Genomic DNA, 19,395 nt, shown 5'->3' with positions numbered 1-19,395 from the left:
TAATATAAAAATAATTACTGTTGATTTCTGATATTACTATCAATGTTATTTCTTATTTTATTAAAATTAAAACAAGTGCACCCTCCCACTACTCTCCTGAAGATATACATGTGAACACACCATACATAAAGAAAAGAAGACAGAATCATCAAAATAGAATTAAAAAACAAGATTAAAGAGATTATTTTTATATTATTTATGAAATAATACTTTGAGGAGTAACTTGAGTGCATATAGTATACGTAAGATGATGTCAACCGGCATGTGGACAACTGTTAAGCATTCAGTATTCACACTAGAATGTGTCCTGTGTGGAGAGAATAGATACGACATCCAGTAATAATCAACCCTAAATGTGGTCTAACTTTACATTAAATTGTCTAAACTTTTCTAAGGAATCAGGGTGATTGCAATCCTCTCATGAAGATGAGAGAGCTAATATTTATTCAGCAGTATTTGCATTCATATACAGTATTTATTTATTTATTTAGCAGTACTGGGTTTTGCCCTCTGGGACTCAAATTTACTCAGCTTGCTTGATTGGTCAATGCTCCACCATTGTTCATTGGGATAAAAATCCTGAAGATTCGTTTGCTCCAACTGCTTTTGAACCCCTGTCCTCAGATCTCAGCCTCCTCAGTTTCCTGAGTAGCTAGGCTTACAGACGTGACCCTCCTGTGCCTGCTTCTATCTATATCACATTTTCTCTATGGGTTCTCTCTATCCTGTCTACCTACCTACCTAGCTAGAGCATTTTCTTTAGCCAATCACTAGACCCATTCTAAAATCAGACTATTGTAAAGAGTGCTACAAGAAACAATGGTGTGTATGTGTCTCTTTTGTGTGTTGATGTATATTCCTTCAAATATGCACAGCACTGTGATGAGACTTCAGATTTCTAAGATCCTTTCCATTCTAGTTTTAAAATCTTTTTTTTTTTTTTTTTTTGGCCAGTCCTGGGGCTTGGACTCAGGGCCTGAGCACTGTCCCTGGCTTCTTCTTGCTCAAGGCTAGCACTCTGCCACTTGAGCCACAGCGCCACTTCTGGCCATTTTCTGTATATGTGGTGCTGGGGAATCGAACCCAGGGCCTCATGTATACAAGGCAAGCACTCTTGCCACTAGGCCATATCCCCAGCCCCTAGTTTTAAAATCTTACATAGCTATGAATCAATGACTCCTTCAAGTTGTTAACATATTCATTTCTACTAGTCTTTCAAAGGGAGTGGTTATAAGGATAGAAATAATTTATGTAAAGAAGCTAAATGATGTTTGGCCAATAACTAGAGATTGTTGATTAACAATGTGTCTATCATCATATTGCTATATGAGTGGTATGCTCATGTAGTTTTTCATTATCATCATCATTGTTTATAGCTGATGCTGTTAGAAGGCAGAAAGATCATATGCTGGCTAGTAGCAGAGCAAGGGCAGATTGTATTCTTTTCATATTTCTGTGATTGCTCCTAATATCATATAATGAAAAAAAAGAAGAAAAAAGAAAGATAGGAACAGAAAAAATAAAAATATTCATCAATTTTCAATAGCATCTAACTAAGAAATAGTAGCCTATTAATAGTGAAAAGGAAATCTATCCAGTTTTCTCTAATAAACTCACTAACAGCATGTGCTTTAATGACTTTTAGAAATCTTTTTACTTTATTTTTCTTTTCCTTCAAATTTGATTCAGTAGGGTTATGTGCCGGGCTCGGGTCGCCTCCCCTGGCACGGGGGTGTCAGGCTCTACTCTAATCTAATCGCTCCCTTTCTCACCCTCTACCCTGGTCACCCAACCGGCAAGTAAGGCCAGAGTGGAGTGGGGGGCTCAGGAAAGACCTCAGGTGCACACAGCCGCTGTACGAGATCCCTTGTCCTCCCTCCTTACCCATGAAGGAAGCCAGGTGCAGACAGATCTCGGAGATGCTTCAAGAGCAAATCTGATTTAATAAGGCTAACAGTTGATTTAGTAGGGGTGAAGAGAAAAGGGGTGATTGACCAAGAGCTGGCGATAGGCTGGCGAGCTTGTCATAAGACCCCCTCATGAGCTAACATCACCTGGATAGCACCACCCCATGGGCAAAGCCCACGAAGATGGGGAGCACATGAGCTGGCGAGAAAGTTGGGGGGTTGGTTGCAAAGCCAGTTCGAATTGTGGCCTGTTTCCGCATTCCCCCAGGGCTGGGGGAAGGGCAGCGTCTCAGGAGCACTCTCCTCTGCCCTTCCCCCTCAAGGCCAAAGCTGAACCCCAACAGTTATGAAACAATTGTTTTCTCCAGTGTGTTAATTATATATATATATTCCAGTCCTGGGGTGTGAACTCAGGGCCTGAGCACTGTCCCTGGGGTCTTTTAGCTCTAGGTTAGCACTGTACCTATTGAGCCACAGCACCACTTTTGGCTTTTTCTGTTTAAGTGGTGCTGAGGAATCAAACTCAGGGCTTCATGCATGAAAGGCAAGAACTCTACTGCTAAGCCACATTCCCATCTCCTAGTATGCTAATATTAGTCCACTGTATATTTTATTATTTTTAGATTTAATAAATTCTTAGATTTTCCTCTTAAAAACTTTAAGCTATATTGTTTCTATTGTTTTACCTTTAAAATTTGGGTACATATTTTGATCCACTGAGGTGCAGATTAGAATTAGTTGCCATCTGATACACAGTGTTATTACTGTCTGTAAATCTTAGGAGGTACAAGATTATACCAAGATAAGTATGGTGAGTTCTTAGTATAGTGTTTGCATTTTTTTTTTTGTCATTGGGTTTGAACTCAGGGCCTGGGCTCAAGGCTAGTGCTCTGCCCCTTTGAGGCATATAGCATTACTTCTGGTTTTCTGGTGGTTAATTGGAGATAACAGTTTCATGGACTTTCCTGCCTGGGCTAACTTTGAACAGTGATCCTCAGATCTCAGCCTCCTGAGTAGCTAGGATTACTGGTATGAGACATTGTCATCTCTCCATTTTGAGATATAAAAAGGATTAGATTTTTTTGGGAATAGATTATTGTCAGCACAACATATCCACACACATACTCATATGCACTGAGATCCTATCATTATTTCAAGTAAAAAACATGAGAACAAACAAAACTAAGCAATAGGAATAAGAAAATAACTATGCAGTTACTTAACTCATATGGAGACTGCATTTATTCTGCTTCCTGGTAAGTAGCAAAAAAAAAAAAAAAAGACAGGAATCTTAAATGATGTACTTCTCTAAATTAAAGAACAGTAAAAATGAAACAAAGAGTCTTTTCAGATTACTAAAACCTTTTCATAGTGTTGAGATTTGCCATAGTACAGAGGGTCACTGTCATCATGCAGACATAAATGTTGCTCCAATGAACGTCTCACGTATCTACCTTATGGAGAAAGCAAATGTGTACTGACATTTTATAATGGAGCAAAGACATTTCTGTAGGGAGCAAAGATAATGTGTTCCAGACACATTGCTTTCTGGTGACCTAATTGAATATCTATCCTGATATTAATCTAGGGAATAGCAAGTCACAGTGTCTATTACATATAACTTCTCTCAAAAAAGACTCAAGCCAGATCTCTGCAAGCTTATGTTTAATGTTGTAATAAAGAAAAACTAGCAGTTTTGTATGTTTTGATATGGAAAGGACTTAGGCTTCTAATGTGCACAGTATTGGGAAAGTACTAGAAAAACACTGGCATGCATTTCTGCCCAGTCTATTTTCTTTGATGGCAAAACAACAAAAATTCCGACTATATGGCACTGGTCACTTTTGGTTAGTAGCATGAGGTTGCCCAAACCATCAAAACAGATGAGTTTCCCTTCTAATAACTGGACAAAAATGAGGAAAAATAACATAGAATAAAATATCTGCAATCCTAACTTGTACTTTACATAAACAATTGGTACTAATACTTGAAACATTTGCTTCTTTAAATATACATATAACAATCTTCTGGTTATATAACAATATCCTTTGATAATGAGTTTCTTAAATATTTTATGCACTAACTCCTTGTCAGATATATACTTTGCAAGTATTTTCTTCTATTTCATAAATTGTCTTCAATCTGCTATTTCTTTTGTTATTCAGAACCCTTCCGGTTTGATGTAATGACATGTGACTATTTTTACTTGTGTTACCTTATGCATTTCAGGTTTTATTCATTCAAGAAGTCCTTCTGCAAACCAGTGTCATCTTTTACTTATATTTTCTTCTAGTGGTTTTGTAATTTGGGAGTTTTATATTTTTTTAGGTCTTTAAATAATTTTGAGTTGACTATTTTCACTGCTGAGATTGTTAGCCTGCAGATAACTTGTTTTCTTGGGTGTTATTGAAAAGACTGTCTTTTTTTTTTTTTTTTTTTTTTGATTGTGGGACTTGAATTCTGGGCATTATCCCTGAGCTCTTCAGCTCAAGGCTAGCACTCTACCACTTGAGCCACAGCACCACTTCTGGCTTTCTGATGGTTAATTGGAGATAAGAGTCTCATGAAGTTTCCTTCCCGGGTTGGCTTTGAGCCTCCATCCTCAGATCTCAGCCTACCAAATAGCTAGGATAACCGGTGTGAGCCACTGACGCCTGGCAAGACTGTCTTTTCCATATGTGTGTTATTGGCAACTTTGTCCAAAACCAGTTGGCTCTAAATGTATTGGTTTATTTCTGGGCGCCATGTTCTTTCTCTCCCATAAGTCTGTGTCTGTGCCAGTGTTCTGCAACATTGGTAACTATACCATTATATTATGCTTTGAAGTGTGAAATATGTTTTAGTGTGATGTTTCCAGCTTTGTTCACTTTAAGAATGCTTTGGCTAGTTTGAGTCTTGTCATTTCAAATGAGTTTTAGGAGGCTGCTTCTTCTTTTTCTTTTCTTTTTTGTTTGTTTGGATGTGTATTTCTGTGAAGATTTGTTATTTGGAAGGACTGCATTGAATTAGCAGGTCAGGTTAAGGTAGTGAGGACCACATAACGTCTTTCAATACCGTTTGGACAGATGAGAACCATATGTTTTAATACATCAGAAATCAGAAGATAAATTTTAATTTTTGTAAAGAAAATTGTTTAGTAACAATGCTAAATGTGTTCCAAGTATAATGTAACACTGCAGGTGTGTTGCCTTAAAATTGGTGTATCACTTTATAAATGGGGAAAATCCTCACCAATTTGTTAAACAGTAAGATCTATTTAATCTCTAGATGTCCCAGAAACTGGACAGAGAATTTTAATTTTGGCCAACACAACAAACGATACAGAATTACTCTTTTTAAAACTCACTGGAAGAGTACTGAGATATTTCTGCACGAAATCAGTTTCTTGAAGTTGCCATCTCATGTTTCTAATGAACCCGTGCCTTTTTACCTTTCTGAATCATATACACTGAAAATCGGTTTCTCTGAATTAAATGGATTCACGTTAATGTAAATGAAAAAGGAGGGAAGAGAATGTGCCCGGTTCTCTGGGTTGTGCGTGAGAATGGAATGGGTGTGCCATCTTCCCATATCTCTAATTCCAAGGCTTTCTTGTTCCTCTCTCAGAATGGACTCAACGCTCTCCATCTGGCTGCCAAGGAAGGCCACGTGGGGCTGGTTCAGGAGCTGCTGGGCAGAGGTTCCTCGGTGGATTCTGCCACGAAGGTACAGTGCTGTCCATACCATGACAACTCATTTTCTTTAGAGGGTGGGAAGTGATTGAAAGCTTCTTTCTCCAGCTGTTTATTTCAGAAGTCTACTAGGACAATGAAATTGTTAACCATGCAGCGATAAATTTGAAATCTTCACTGCACTTTACCAAGTTTGCATGTGGATACAAGAGTCACACAATCTGTAAAATGATTTTCTAATGTATAGTCTTTCCTCCTTTGATTCACAAAGAAGACTAGATTAACGTTTTCCTTTGTAGACAGTAGCATCTGTTTTCCTAAGGTAATTCACTTAAAATTAATTAACTAATTAATTGTCAGTCATAGAGCTTGAATTCATGGCCTAGGCACTATCCCTGATCTCTTTTTATTTTTTTTTCTGCTCAAAGCTAGTGCTCTACCACTTTGAGCTACAAAGCCACTTCCAATTTTCTGGTGGTTGATTGGAGGTAAGAATGGGTTGGCTTTGAACTGCGATCCTCAGATCTCAGCCTCCTGAGTAGCTTAGGGTTACAGGAGTGAGCCACCAGTGCCTTGCTGGTAAATTCATTTTTTTTTAATGATGGGATAAACTTCTCAGTGAAATGAACATATAACTTTCATGCCTCAGTTGAAATGATATAACTTTTATTAGGTTCATTTTGCCTGATATGACAATATGTAGCACATTTCATATTCTAATAGAAAGAGTCTGGGGTCTTTTATTGAATAATTAGTATAAGATTAGATTTTATCAATATAATGTTTGTAAAGAAGTATAAAACATTTGATATAACTAGGAACCATTGCTGTCTTGTTGATGCTGCTTTTGTTACATTATATTTAAACCTGTATTGATAACTAAAAATATTTTTGTATAATGGTTCCACAAGTGAGTTCATAACAGAATAAGAACTTTGTGAAGTTGAATCTACAGGTTTCTGTTTACTTTCATTCTTTCTGTTTCTTTTTCTTTAATTACTTCATGACTATTTTTTAATCTCTTGGTCTGTTTATACTTTCACAAATATTTAAATCATTTCTCATTTGTGATTTTTGTAGTATATGATAACTTTTGTTTTAGCAAATGCTAGGAATCACTAGTAGAATGATTGAAGCAAAATTTATTTTTTCATTCTTCAAACTATCTGAGCAGCAACCTACCCTTCTAGTAAGAAACATAGCTCTGATAAAAGACATTTTGTCTACCACGAAGATTCCCTAGGGTCCTTTGCAAGGCAAAATATAATCAGTGTTTCTGTAAACTTTTTTAAAAAGCTAATGTTTCTGTGCAGTAGATCTCCTTGGTTGTTGATAAAAAATCCCATGAAACACAGTTACATATTTCTGCACACGCACACATGCCCACATTCATGCACACACATTTATGCACACACATGTACATATATTCATGTACACAAACTCATTTATGCACACACATTTGCTCTCTTTGTTTAGTGGGAACTCGGTCTTTCTGTGTTCTCAACACTATACTAGTATTAGGAAAGATAGAAGAGAGATTTTTTATTAATATTTTGATAAAATGACATCTTTTAATCAGTCAGAATACCAGCAAAGTTGAAAATGCTTGCACACTTTGATAAAATTTGGAACCCTTTAACTTTTTCTATTCTGTTTCTCCAACACAGAAGGGAAACACTGCTCTTCACATTGCATCTCTGGCTGGACAGGCGGAGGTTGTCAAAGTCCTTGTTAAGGAAGGGGCCAACATAAATGCTCAGTCTCAGGTATTACATTCTGATTTTTGTCTTATTTTTGTGTATATTAGAACCATTTTGTGAAGTTGAGCTAAAGGGCTTGGATAACTGCTTGGAAGATAAGTTTATTATAAAGATTTCTGTTATTTATTTTACCCGAATTATCTTTGGAACTCATGAAATTACTTAAAATTTTTGATGCATTATGATCTCTCTTTTAATATAACAAAGCACTTGAAAAATGAAAGACCATCACTGTCGATTTAAGAGAATATAAAGTGATTCTTTTGGACTGAGTGACATCTGTGTAATATAAATTATTCATGTAAGTTCCATGTTGCTTTATAAAAGTATTTTTTCTCCTTAAATTCTAACAAAAAAGACTGAAAAAATTGCATTCTAGTGAAGAGTCTGATATTAAGTGAGAATCACACCACCTTGGTTATCTTACAACCAAATGTGGGCTTTACTAGAAATTAGAAAACAGGCAAATTCTCCTCACAGCCTTAGGGTCTACAGAGCAATAGAAAGAAAATATAAATCATAGTGAAACTCAGAAAAACATCAAATTTATCAAATTATACTGCATCTTTTTTTTTTCTGGTAAAGAAGAGAAAATGTTTTGTCCAATGCATTGGTTATTTTGTTTTGGTTTTATTTCAGTGGGCTATTTTTTTTTCTTTTTCTGGGGTTTGAACTCAGGGCCTTTACTTGACTTGTTTGTTCAGCACTTCCACTTGGGCCAGGCTTTCAGACCTGTTTTTTGCTGGTTATTTTAGAGATGGAACCTGGCAAAATTATCTGCCTAGATTGTCCTCAAACTGTGATCCTCTTAGATCCTAGCTTCGTCGTGTATAGCTAGGATTTCAAAGGGGAGCCTAAGCACCTGGCTTGTAACTCTATTCTTGCTATCTATAACATATGCCTATAGAAATTGAGTGGATATCATTGTAATAAAACGCATTCCTTCAGTATATGGAAGGCTCTTGGTTCAATTCTCAACATTCAGAACAAGCAAACCCAACCATGCCACCTCTCAGGGGATATTGGCAAAGTAGGTTAGCTCATTTCTTCATTCCTGAGGATATCTCTATTACTGTGCAGAATTATCTATCACCTGTGATATTCATTCATGAGTTAAACAGAGCTCTGGTTGTATAGGTAAGCACAATTCCAGACCCAGGAAATACTAAAGGTAAAAGGAACTCCATTTTCTTTGATTATAAGGAAAAAATTGAAATCATTCCATGATTATTAAAATTTTTCTTTGTAATATAATGTTTCACATCATTATATTTATTTTCCCTTATAATACAAACTCAATTAAATATATACCTGTTTTAATGTGAATAGAAAAATATGTCTTAGTCTAAAACCTTTACTTAATAGAAGTGTTTTTTTAAGATACCATGGAGAATGAGCACTTGTATGTTCTATAAGGTATAATAGCATCTTAAGTTGGAGAGAAATATTGCTACAAAAGTGAAGACTAGGAGGGCTGGGGATAGGGCCTAGTGGCAAGAGTGCTTACCTCTTATGCATGAAGCCCTGGGTTCAATTCCCCAGCATCACATATACAGAAAACGGCCAGAAGTGGCGCTGTGGCTCAAGTGGCAGAGTGCAAAAAAAGAAGCCAGGGACAGTGGTCAGGTCCTGAGTCCAAGTCCCAGGACTGGTTTAAAAAAAAAAAAAAAAAGTGAAGACTAGGAGTGAGGGGGTAGCTCAGTGGTAGAACACTTGCCTTGCTTTCATGAGTCCCTGGGTTTGATGCCTGGTATTACAAAGGAAAATCAAAAGTACAGGCCAGGTGAGGCAAAGTAAAGCCCCTAATCCCAGGTATTTATAACACCAGATCCTATCCTCAAACAATCTAAAGTAGGGGTGTGGCCCATGTGGAAAGTGCCTGCCTCCCAAGCACAAAGCCCTGAATTCAAATCCAGTATTGTCCAACAGAAAGGAAAACAAAAATACTTTTGTTTTATTGGAAGATAGCATCTTTTTTTTTTACCCAAACAATAGCTTGCAACACAATCATCTCAGAGCGTGTTGAAACATTTATTTCTAGGCTCCTCCTCATAGCTTCTGACTGTTTAGAGGTAGATTTGAAATTGTCCGTTTCCACAAGCTTTCAGATGGTATTGATACTCACAATCACACTTTGAGAATTATCATTTTAGAGATTACAAAAGAAAACCAGGTGAAGATGTTTCAGGAAGTTTCTCTAAGTAGGGGTTTTCCTATATGCCCATGTCAACAGTGTAGCATGGAAATGAAAGCTGATAAAGTTCAATTGTTCCTAGATGATTTCTCTTACACAACAGGAAATTCACATATACATCAGTGCAACTAATATCTATAAGAACAAGGTAGCATTTCTCAAAATGACTTGTTGGCCCTGATCATGTCATACAAATTGGCAGGAGGCAAACCCAACAAATCCTTGTTAAAAAGCTATGATATCAGTTATTAGATGATGGCTGCTGGAAGTGTCTATGCGTTTCAGAAGTTTCAAGAATAAGAAGCTGAAATCCTATTAGTATTGTGTTGTCAGAGCCAATGAGTATTTTCTTTATGACCCTGATCATACCAGGTTATAACAGGTCTCCAAAGAAGTTTATATCATAATTATGAATCTTAATCTTTTGTTAGTTCAGTTTGAGGTTTATGTTGGGGAGAATCTTGACAAACAGTTTTGAGTTGATTATATATTGTGAAGACGTTTGTGCAGGGGGAAAAAAGGAATCAATTTGTGAAATGTGTTTCTATATGCCCACGTCATATGATAAGGCCTGTGGTATTATTTACTATATTGAATTTAGTTAGCCACCATTATCCTGTGACAAAAATGTAACATGACATAGTACTTTCTAAAGATAATTTAATGATTGTAATTAAAATACATGAATGCAATATATGTAAAATGAGTACTAGATGATGTATGTGAACAAATCCCAAAAGGCATGGATTTAGGGTCAAAAAGGTGAACATGAGTCCTTGCCAATGCTAGATTCCCCTCAGTCCTGTCTTACTTCAGATAGAGACCTCTATGTGGGAGCATTTGGTGTCAGGTGGACTGACAGACTATTGTGAGTTGGAGACTCACTTTCTTTCCTTTTCTTTCTTTTTCTTTTTTGTTTATCATGGGGCTTGAACTCAGGGCTTGGACACTGTCTCTGAGCTCTTTTTGCTCAAGTCTAGAGCTCTACCTCTTTGAACCACAGCATCACTGCCAGTGTTTGAGTGATTAATTGGAGTTAAGAGTCTCACCAAAACTTTTCTGCCTGGGTGTCTTGACACTGCAATCCTCAGCTCTCAGCCTCCTGAGTAGCTGGGATTATGGGTGCGAGCCACTGTGCCCAGTTTGACTCACTTCTTTTTGAGAACCACAAAGAAAATGTAAAATCTCAAACTTAAAATATAAATTATGAATTTTTGTATCCAAATGCTACCTTCTCTATCCTTCTGAGATCTTAATACAAGGCACTGAATAGGAGAGTAGTTTACAATTATGAATTATTTGGAAATGGGCTGCTAACTTGGTGTGTGTGTGTGTGTGTGTGTGTGTGTGTGTGTGTGTGTGTGTGTATGTGTCAGTACTGGCACTTAATCTCAGGAGCTGGGCATTGTCCCGTAGCTTCTTTGCTCAATACTACTGCACTGTCAGTTGAGCTACACATCTACTTCTGGCTTTTGATTGGTTAATTGGAGATAAGAGTCTCACAGACTTTCCTGCCTAGGCTGGTTTCAAACCTCAATCCTCAGCCTCCTGAGTAACTAGGATTATAGACAAGAGCCATTGATGCTCAGCTCTAATGTGGTTTTTGAAATAAGACATTTAGAAAACCCCAAAACATTCCAAGGAATGAATATTCAGTAATGTTTTTGGAGTTGATTGGTTATAAGAAAGTCCATATTGATGGGTTTTTCTGCATTCTCTGTTTAAATTCCAAGATGCATATAACAGTTACCTCCAAATGTATTAAAGAAAAATGACCAGTGGTACTCATTAAAGGATGGAAGACTTCAGGACCTTCACTGCAGGCATGGGGGGCTTGCTTTGGAAGCAAAACACTGGGCTTGACTCCCAAGGCAGTGATTGAATTGGCAAGTGAGAGTTTGTAGACACGAAGCAGTATGGGAACAGTGGATGGTAAACTGCCAAAAGGAAACACCAGGAGTAGGGGCGATTCTGGGTAAAATGCCTCCGGTGGTTCTTGCTGAAGGCAGGCTGTGGCAGTTAGATAGCTGGGAGATGTTACAGGATGGGGATTTTGATTAGGTACTGCGAGTGGTCACATTAGGAAGATAGGGTGTTCTGAGTAAACTGACGTGTTGGGATTTTCTGCCAAAACTGCAGTTGAAAAGAATAATAACAATAAAGAAATGCACAGATGGGTCTGGGAGGAGATTCAGAAGCTTTGACTAAAGTTGGCCAGGCAAAGAATCTTTGTCATTTGTCAAATAGCACAGCACCAGTTTGGACAGAGAAATGGCCCTTACTTTATGGAAAAGAATTCTAGATTGTCATGAGGATGGATTCATGAGGTTTCAATGACAGTATATGGCTGTTAAAATAACCATGAACAGATGTGTGTTCATGTGTTGTTTCTGTCTTCAGTAGTGTTAGTAGTGTGGTCTCTACGTGGCCACTCTTCAGGATGATGATAAGAATTGCTCCTGACCCTGAGTCTCTCTGGCTTGGTTTTTAGTCCACTGGATTCTTTGGTGGGGAGGGAGGGCTTAAGACCTCAGCAAATGAGACTGGAAGTCAAATTAGAGCTGGTGAAGGATTGTAATTTACTTTGTGAATAACTCCTTTCTAACACAGGCACTTTTTACAGAGCCTTTCCCAGACATTGTAACATTATTTAAACAGTCCAACATCAGCATGCCAGAATGCTTTCCATTTGTGTGTAAGGTCATTTGGACACTTTGTAAATCTAGAAGACTATGATCTAAAAAACTGTGATCTTAAAAAAAATCCCTATTCCAATTCTGTATTGTTCTCAAAGGAGTTATACTTTGAACAAAATTAACATAGTCTCAGAGTTAAGTTTCTGTGAATACTGGAAGTAATTTTTCTTGACATCTTGGCCTGTCCCTATTTTCCTATCTCAGGATTATCATTAATATATCTCAAGGTGATAAACTTCTTGGAGACAGAATTGTATTTTATGTTTTTGTCATTTGGTGACAGTATTGGGGCTTGAATAAGGGGCCTTGGTCTCATGCTTGACTGTTTTGCTCATAGCTGGAATTTTACCACTTGAGCCACACATTAGTTCTGGATTTTGTTTTTTCTGGTTAGTTGGAGATTAAAGTCATTAAGATTTGTCCTCCTGGAATGTCTCAGAACCTTCACTATCAGATCTCAGTCTCCTGAGTCACTAAAATCTGGAGGCTATAAAAAAATCAAATCCTGCTTAAATTGCAAGTAAAAAAGACTTTGAAAATAAAATTTCCAGAATTTTAAGGAAAAATTCATGAGATATTTATCTCCAATGAACCATGAACACCCAGCTACAGATACCTTTTCTTCTCGTATATGTAGATTTAGGATTTTGTATAATTGGATGCTAAACATGTATGTGCATGTATAGTCTACATTAGTAAGAGTTAGTTTGTTGTGTATTAAAATTACTCTTAACAGTAAATATTAATGTAATAATAAATATAAGTAACTGGAACACAGAATTTTGGGCAGTTCTCTCTCTCTCTCTCTCTCTCTCTCTCTCTCACGCTCTTATGCTAGTCTCTCAGCTTGAACTCAGGGCCTGGGCATTATTCCTTAACTTTGTTTGCTCAAGTGTAGTACTTTATCATTTGAACCACAGCTATATTTCTGACTTTATGATGGTTAATTGGAGATAAATATCTCATGGACTTTCTTTCCTGGGTTACCTTTGAACCTTGGTTCTCAATCTCAACTTCTGGATAGCTAGCATCACAGGCATGACTCTTGACACCTGACTTTTAGGTTTTCAATTCCATTTCCCTGCTTTGTAATATCTTTTTTCCTTAAAATTCTGGAAATTTGTATTTTTAGAAAATTATTGTAAAGGTGATGTGCACAGGGGTTACAGTTACATGATTCAGATAATGAATACATTTCTTTTTGAGCAGTGTCACTCCCTCCCTCATTCTCTCCCAGTTTTTCCCTCCCGACTTCTCTCCCTCCAAAGTTGTATAATTCATTTCCAAAATAGCATCTGGTGGGTTTCACTGCTGAATGGGTTCACATTTTGTCCCACCATTTCTTTTTTTTTATTTGTTTATTAATTGAACACAAATTTTTTACAAGGTGTTGTGCAAAAAGGGTACAGTTACCTAGTAGGGCAGTGTGTACATTTCTTGTGATATCTTACGTCCTGTTTTTCTATCCCTTCTCTAGGTCAGGTTGACATATATACAATATACAATGTATCAAGAACATATATAGTATTCACAGACTTGGTCTCTACTGTCTCTCTGTGTCCCTTTGTTAACAGTCATTTATCAGGGAGATCATGCCCCTTTGTTTTCTGTGTTCCAGGCTTGTCTCGCTCAACATTATTTGTTCGAGTTCTGACCATTTCCCTGCGAATAACAATATTTCACCATTCCTAATCGCTATGTAGTATTCCATTGTGTATAAGTACCATATTTTTTGGATGCATTCGTCTGTGGAAGTTGTCCCACCATTTCTGTGCTTTCCCTTCTCCTCCCCAAATCAGATAAATTTTACTATGGAAAGGAATATGGAAGTTCCTCAAAAAGCTAAACATAGAGTTTTCCTACAACCCAGAAATCCCACTTCTGGGCATCTATTCAAGTGACCACAAACCAGGCCACACTAAAGCCACCAATATTGCTATGTTCCTTGCAGCATTGTTTACCACAGCCAAGATAGGCCCCTCAGTGGAAATTTTATTTCCACAAACTTTTTTATTTGTAATTCAAACAGGATTAGATTTTATTTTAGCCTCCAGATTTTTCTACAGACCACAGCTATGAAGGCCAGTGGCAACACTATACTGCCATTGGTTATGCCCCCAGAACTTCGGGGTCCATGCACTCACTATATGATAAATACCTTTCTTTTCAAATGCCGTTTCCAATAGTTTTCTCTTCATTTGGCCCTCGCCCATTGTCACGAATACTTTAATTGGACTGTGAAGAGAAGGAAGCCTACACACAGTTGGCCAGGGCACGCATGACCCTGAGTCATTCCATATGCTATCCTTGGCTTCAGGAGCAAAATGGAACATTCGGTTCTCTCTCTCTCTCTCTCTCTCTCTCTCTCTCTCTCTCTCTCTCTCTCTCTCTCTCTCTCTCTCTTTCTCTCTCTCTCTCTCTCTCTCTCCCCTCTCCTCTCCTCTCTTTCTCCTCTCTTCTCCTCTCCACTCTCTGTCTTTCTCTCTCTCCATCTCCTCTTTCTGTCTTCTCTCTTTCTCCTTTCTTTCCCTCTCTACCTCTCTTTCTCTCTCTTACATACTTGGCCAGTCTGCTCTCTCTCTCTCTCCCCAAAAAAGTTTTTAATATTTATGCTTTTTATGATTTAATCCCTAAAATATATTCTTATAGTTCTTTCTTAATAAGAATCCATTAAAAATAGAAATGTTAATGTTCTTCGTACAAACAAATGCCCTAAAGACAGATGCCTATATTTGACCAGAAATGAAAGGAAGTCAGGACACCCATTCTTTTTGTTTTTGGCACTTCTGGCATTTGAATTAAGAGCTTTATGCTTGCTAGGCATTACCCTCTACTGCTTGAGCCACACCTCTAGACCTTTTTGGCTCTGGTTATTGATATAAGGTCTTACTTCCTGCTTGGGCATAGCCAAGGCCAAAGCTTACCAATTTTAGGCTATTATAGCTAGAATAACATAGTGGCTTAAGCTACTATATCTGGCTCTCAGTTGAAAATGTGTCTCTTAAAATATTTTTACTCAAGCTTCCTTGAACTGAAGTCTCCCAAATCTTATTCTCCAGTTCTTATTATCTTTTGAGATCTCAAACAACACACTCAGGCTGGCTTGAAATTCAAGAATCTATCTTCCATAGCCACTTGAGTACTAGGATATATATTTGCCAATTTTGCACAGCATTGTGATGATCACAGTAAAAAAATTAGCAGAATGATAAACACACATTTATGCACACACAAACACATGGATGCACACCTGAAAAGAAATGGTAAGTTTATATAAATTATAAATGAAATGATTTCACTTACAGTAAGATAAAGCATTGTTTTCAACGTTCAAAGTAAGATTGATGCAATTACATTGTCTTAATGTTCATTTATCTAAGTGTAAATGGTAGAAAAAAGCTGGATGCTAGTTTTTTATTCTATCTTGAAATTGGAAGAAATTACAGCTAAGATATCACGAAACCTAAAATATTTAGTAAGTGGCTTGTTTATAATTTTACATGACTATGTAAGTCCAAGATAATTGTATTTTTTTTTCTCAAATTTTTATTTTCAAACTGACGTACAGAGAGGTTACAGTATCATACGTTGGGCATTGGATACATTTCTTGTACTGTTTGTTGCCTTGTCCCTCATGCCCCCCTCCCTCCCCCCCTTTCCCTCCCCCCCGCCCAGTTGTTCAGTTCACTTACACCAAACAGTTTTGCAAGTATTGCTTTTGTAGTTATTTCTCTTTTTTTACCCTGTGTCTCTCGAATTTGGTATTCCCTTTGAATTTCCTACTTCCAATACCAGTAACCACGGTTTCCAATATACTCAGATAAGATTACAGAGATAGTGTAGGTACAAACATAGGAGGGTGATACAAAACATCATCAATAATAGAAACTACACATATACATAGGACGTTGAAAGTAGTTATAACTGTGATATATCACTTGTTTCCATATCATGGAGTTCATTTCACTTAGCATCATCTTATGTGTTCCTAAGGGTATAGCTATTGGGCCTTGTGATGCTCTGCTATGGCTTGCCTAAACCTGTACTAATTATTCCCAATAAGGGAGGCCATAGAGTCCATGTTTCTTTGGGTCTGGCTCACTTCACTTAGTATAACTTTTTCCAGGTCCTTCCATTTCCTTACAAATGGAACAATGTCATTCTTTCTGATAGAGGCATAAAATTCCATTATGTAAATGTACCACATTTTCCTGATCCATTCATCTATGGAGGGGCATCTGGGTTGGTTCCAGCTTCTCGCTATGACAAATTGTGCTGCGATGAACATTGTTGTGCTGGTGGCATTACTGTGATTTTGTTTGTGGTCTTTTGGATAGATACCCAGCAGTGGGGCTGCTGGGTCATAGGGGAGTTCTATATTGAGCCTTCTGAGGAATCTCCATACTGCTTGCCAGAGTGGCTGAACCAGTTTACATTCCCACCAACAATGAAGTAGGGATCCCAACACCATTCTTTAATGAAATAGAGGAAGCAATCCAGAAATTCATATGGAACAATAAAAGACCTAGAATAGCAAAAACACTCCTAAGCAGAAAGAACAGTGCTGGAGGAATTACAATACCCAACTTCAAGCTGTATTATAAAGCTATAGTAATAAAAACAGCTTGGTATTGGCACCGGAACAGGCCTGAAGACCAATGGAACAGAATTGAAGACCCAGAATTAAACCCACAGAACTATGCCTACTTAATCTTTGATAAAGGAGCTAAAACAATAGTATGGAAGAAAGATAGCCTCTTTAACAAGTGGTGCTGGCAAAACTGGCTCAACACATGCAACAAACTAAAACTAGATCCTTATATATCACCCTGCACCAAAATCAATTCCAAATGGATTAAAGACCTTGAAATCAAAACAGGCACCCTGAAGACACTAAAGGAAGGAGTAGGAGAAACACTTGGGCTCCTTGGCACAGGACAGAACTTCCTTAACAAAGACCCTGAAAGGCTACAAATCAAAGAAAGGTTGGACAAATGGGATTGCATCAAACTCCAGAGCTTCTGCACGGCAAAGGACATAGCTCTCAAGATAAACAGAAAGCCCACAGACTGGGAGAAAATCTTTACCGGACATTCAACAGACAAAGGCCTCATCTCTAAAATATATGCAGAACTAAAAAAATTACCTTCTTCCAAAACAAAACTGCAAAGAACCAACAGCCCCCTCATCAAGTGGGCTAAAGACTTACAAAGAAACTTCTCTGATGAGGAAATGAGAATGGCCAATAGACATATGGAAAAATGCTCTACATCACTGGCCATAAAGGAAATGCAAATCAAAACAACATTGAGATTCCATCTCACCCCAGCAAGAATGTCATATATCAAGAAAACTAATAATAACAATTGTTGGAGGGGATGTGGCCAAAAGGGAACCCTACTTCATTGTTGGTGATAATTGTATTTTTTAAAGAAAGACATTACCATTGACCTGTTATTGTGGTGTCAATAACATTTTATCAGTCCTTATCAGTTATGATATATATGCATATGTATATTTTGTCTTTGCAAATAAAGTTCTCAAGAACAAGACTGCATGGCCTTAGCAGGAGCTATATCAGTGTTTGCAAATGAGTGATTTCCAATGAAAATTCTAGAATATCAGGTATTTAATTATCCATCAGATAAGTCATCCGTCCTTAAAATTTGAGACAAGTCAGAAAGATATTCAGAACAAAATAAAAGCTGAGTTAAAAATAGGTAAGAAAATACTGGGCACTGGTGCCTCATGCCTGTCATACTTGCTATTCAGGAGACTGTGGCCTGAAGATTTCTATTCAAAGTCAGCCTGGACATAACAGCCCATAAGATTCCTACCTCCATTTAAGCAGCAAAAAGCTAGAAGAGGAAGTGTGGCTCAAGTGATAGGGCACTAGCCTGGAGAAAGAAAGACTGAATAAATAGGATTGCATCAAACTGAAGAGTTTCTATATGCAAAGGGCAGAGCTAGCAAGATAAATAGAAATCTCACAGAATGGGAGAAGATTTTTACTAGCTATGCATCAGACAAGGGTCTCATACCTAAAATACACTTAGAGCTCAAAAGTTACCCCCCCACCAATAAACCATTAAAGAAACAACTACCTAATTAATAAATGGACTAAGGACTTAAAGAGAGACTTCTCAGAAGAAGTAAGAATGTCCAATAGACACATGAAGAAATGTTCAATATCTCTGGCCATTAAAGAAATGCAACGTTGAGATTCCATCTCACGCCAGTTAGAGTGACCACTATTATGACAACTAACAAGAACAGATGCTGGCAGGGATGTGGCCAAAGGGAATGCCACTACATGGTTGGTGGGAATGTACAGTTGAGTTTCAACCACTCTGGAAAGCAGTATGGAGGTTCCTCAGAGGACTAAACATAGAGTTTCTCTATGACCCAGCAATCCCACACCTGGGAATTTATTCAAATGACCACAAATCAGGCTATACTAAAGCTACCAGCCCCTAACAAAATACCAACTGTTCAGTGACAGTAGTGTATTCCTGTGTATTCAGCTGGTCACAGCTGAATCTCTGCAACTACATTCCTTTGACCCTACCTTACATGCAGGCTCATCTTAACAACATACAATAGGACATGAATGTGAATATGTTTCAACTTACCTTATAAAAAACATACACCAAAGGACACTAAGCCAGCGAGTCTGCCTGAAGGGATCTACGTGTCATCTCTAAGAATCTTTTGGAATTTCATAGAAAATACTCATTACTTGAAGTTGTATCTTTGGCAAGCTGTGAACTAGAGCATGTTAAGCAGCTGTTAAATATTTAAGTATATCACTTGGGGTTTAATTCTGTTCTTGATCTCAGCACTTGCCAGGAGTACCACCTGCTCTAAGTCCCTAGCAGCTTTTAAAACAGCTTGGGATAGTGTTAAGTCAGCAAGGACAAAAAGCTGTACTTCATAAATGGAAGAGTTCGACACCCAGTCTTTGTTGCTTGAACATCTCTAAACCTATTTATATCCCTTGATGTTTCTTTGATGTTCTCATTTATTTTAGTGTAATACATATAAAATTATTTGAAGTGTTATTTTCATTCTATTCACAACTACTAATATTCAGACAAAAGGTTAAAAAATCACATCATAATTCTGCCTGCTGTTGAGTGATTGAAAGCATTTATGGCAAATGGGATG

The 19,395-nt window shown here is 37.5% G+C and overlaps 1 protein-coding gene across 26 annotated transcripts in view; it reads left to right on the top strand.

Moving 5' to 3' along the window:
• Positions 1–19,395, top strand: part of Ank2 (ankyrin 2) — a 457,187-nt gene that overhangs the window by 291,166 nt on the left and 146,626 nt on the right. For all 26 annotated transcript variants that reach the window (XM_048333410.1, XM_048333424.1, XM_048333422.1 and 23 more), the window contains 2 exons: positions 5,514–5,612; positions 7,246–7,344. In XM_048333410.1, the coding sequence (XP_048189367.1) occupies positions 5,514–5,612; positions 7,246–7,344 (198 nt within the window). The remainder of the gene's footprint in view (positions 1–5,513; positions 5,613–7,245; positions 7,345–19,395) is intronic.

Source organism: Perognathus longimembris, chromosome 24 (genome assembly GCF_023159225.1).
Source record: "Perognathus longimembris pacificus isolate PPM17 chromosome 24, ASM2315922v1, whole genome shotgun sequence".
Lineage (NCBI taxonomy): Eukaryota > Metazoa > Chordata > Mammalia > Rodentia > Heteromyidae > Perognathus > Perognathus longimembris.
This window is presented reverse-complemented; position numbering and strand designations above follow the sequence as displayed.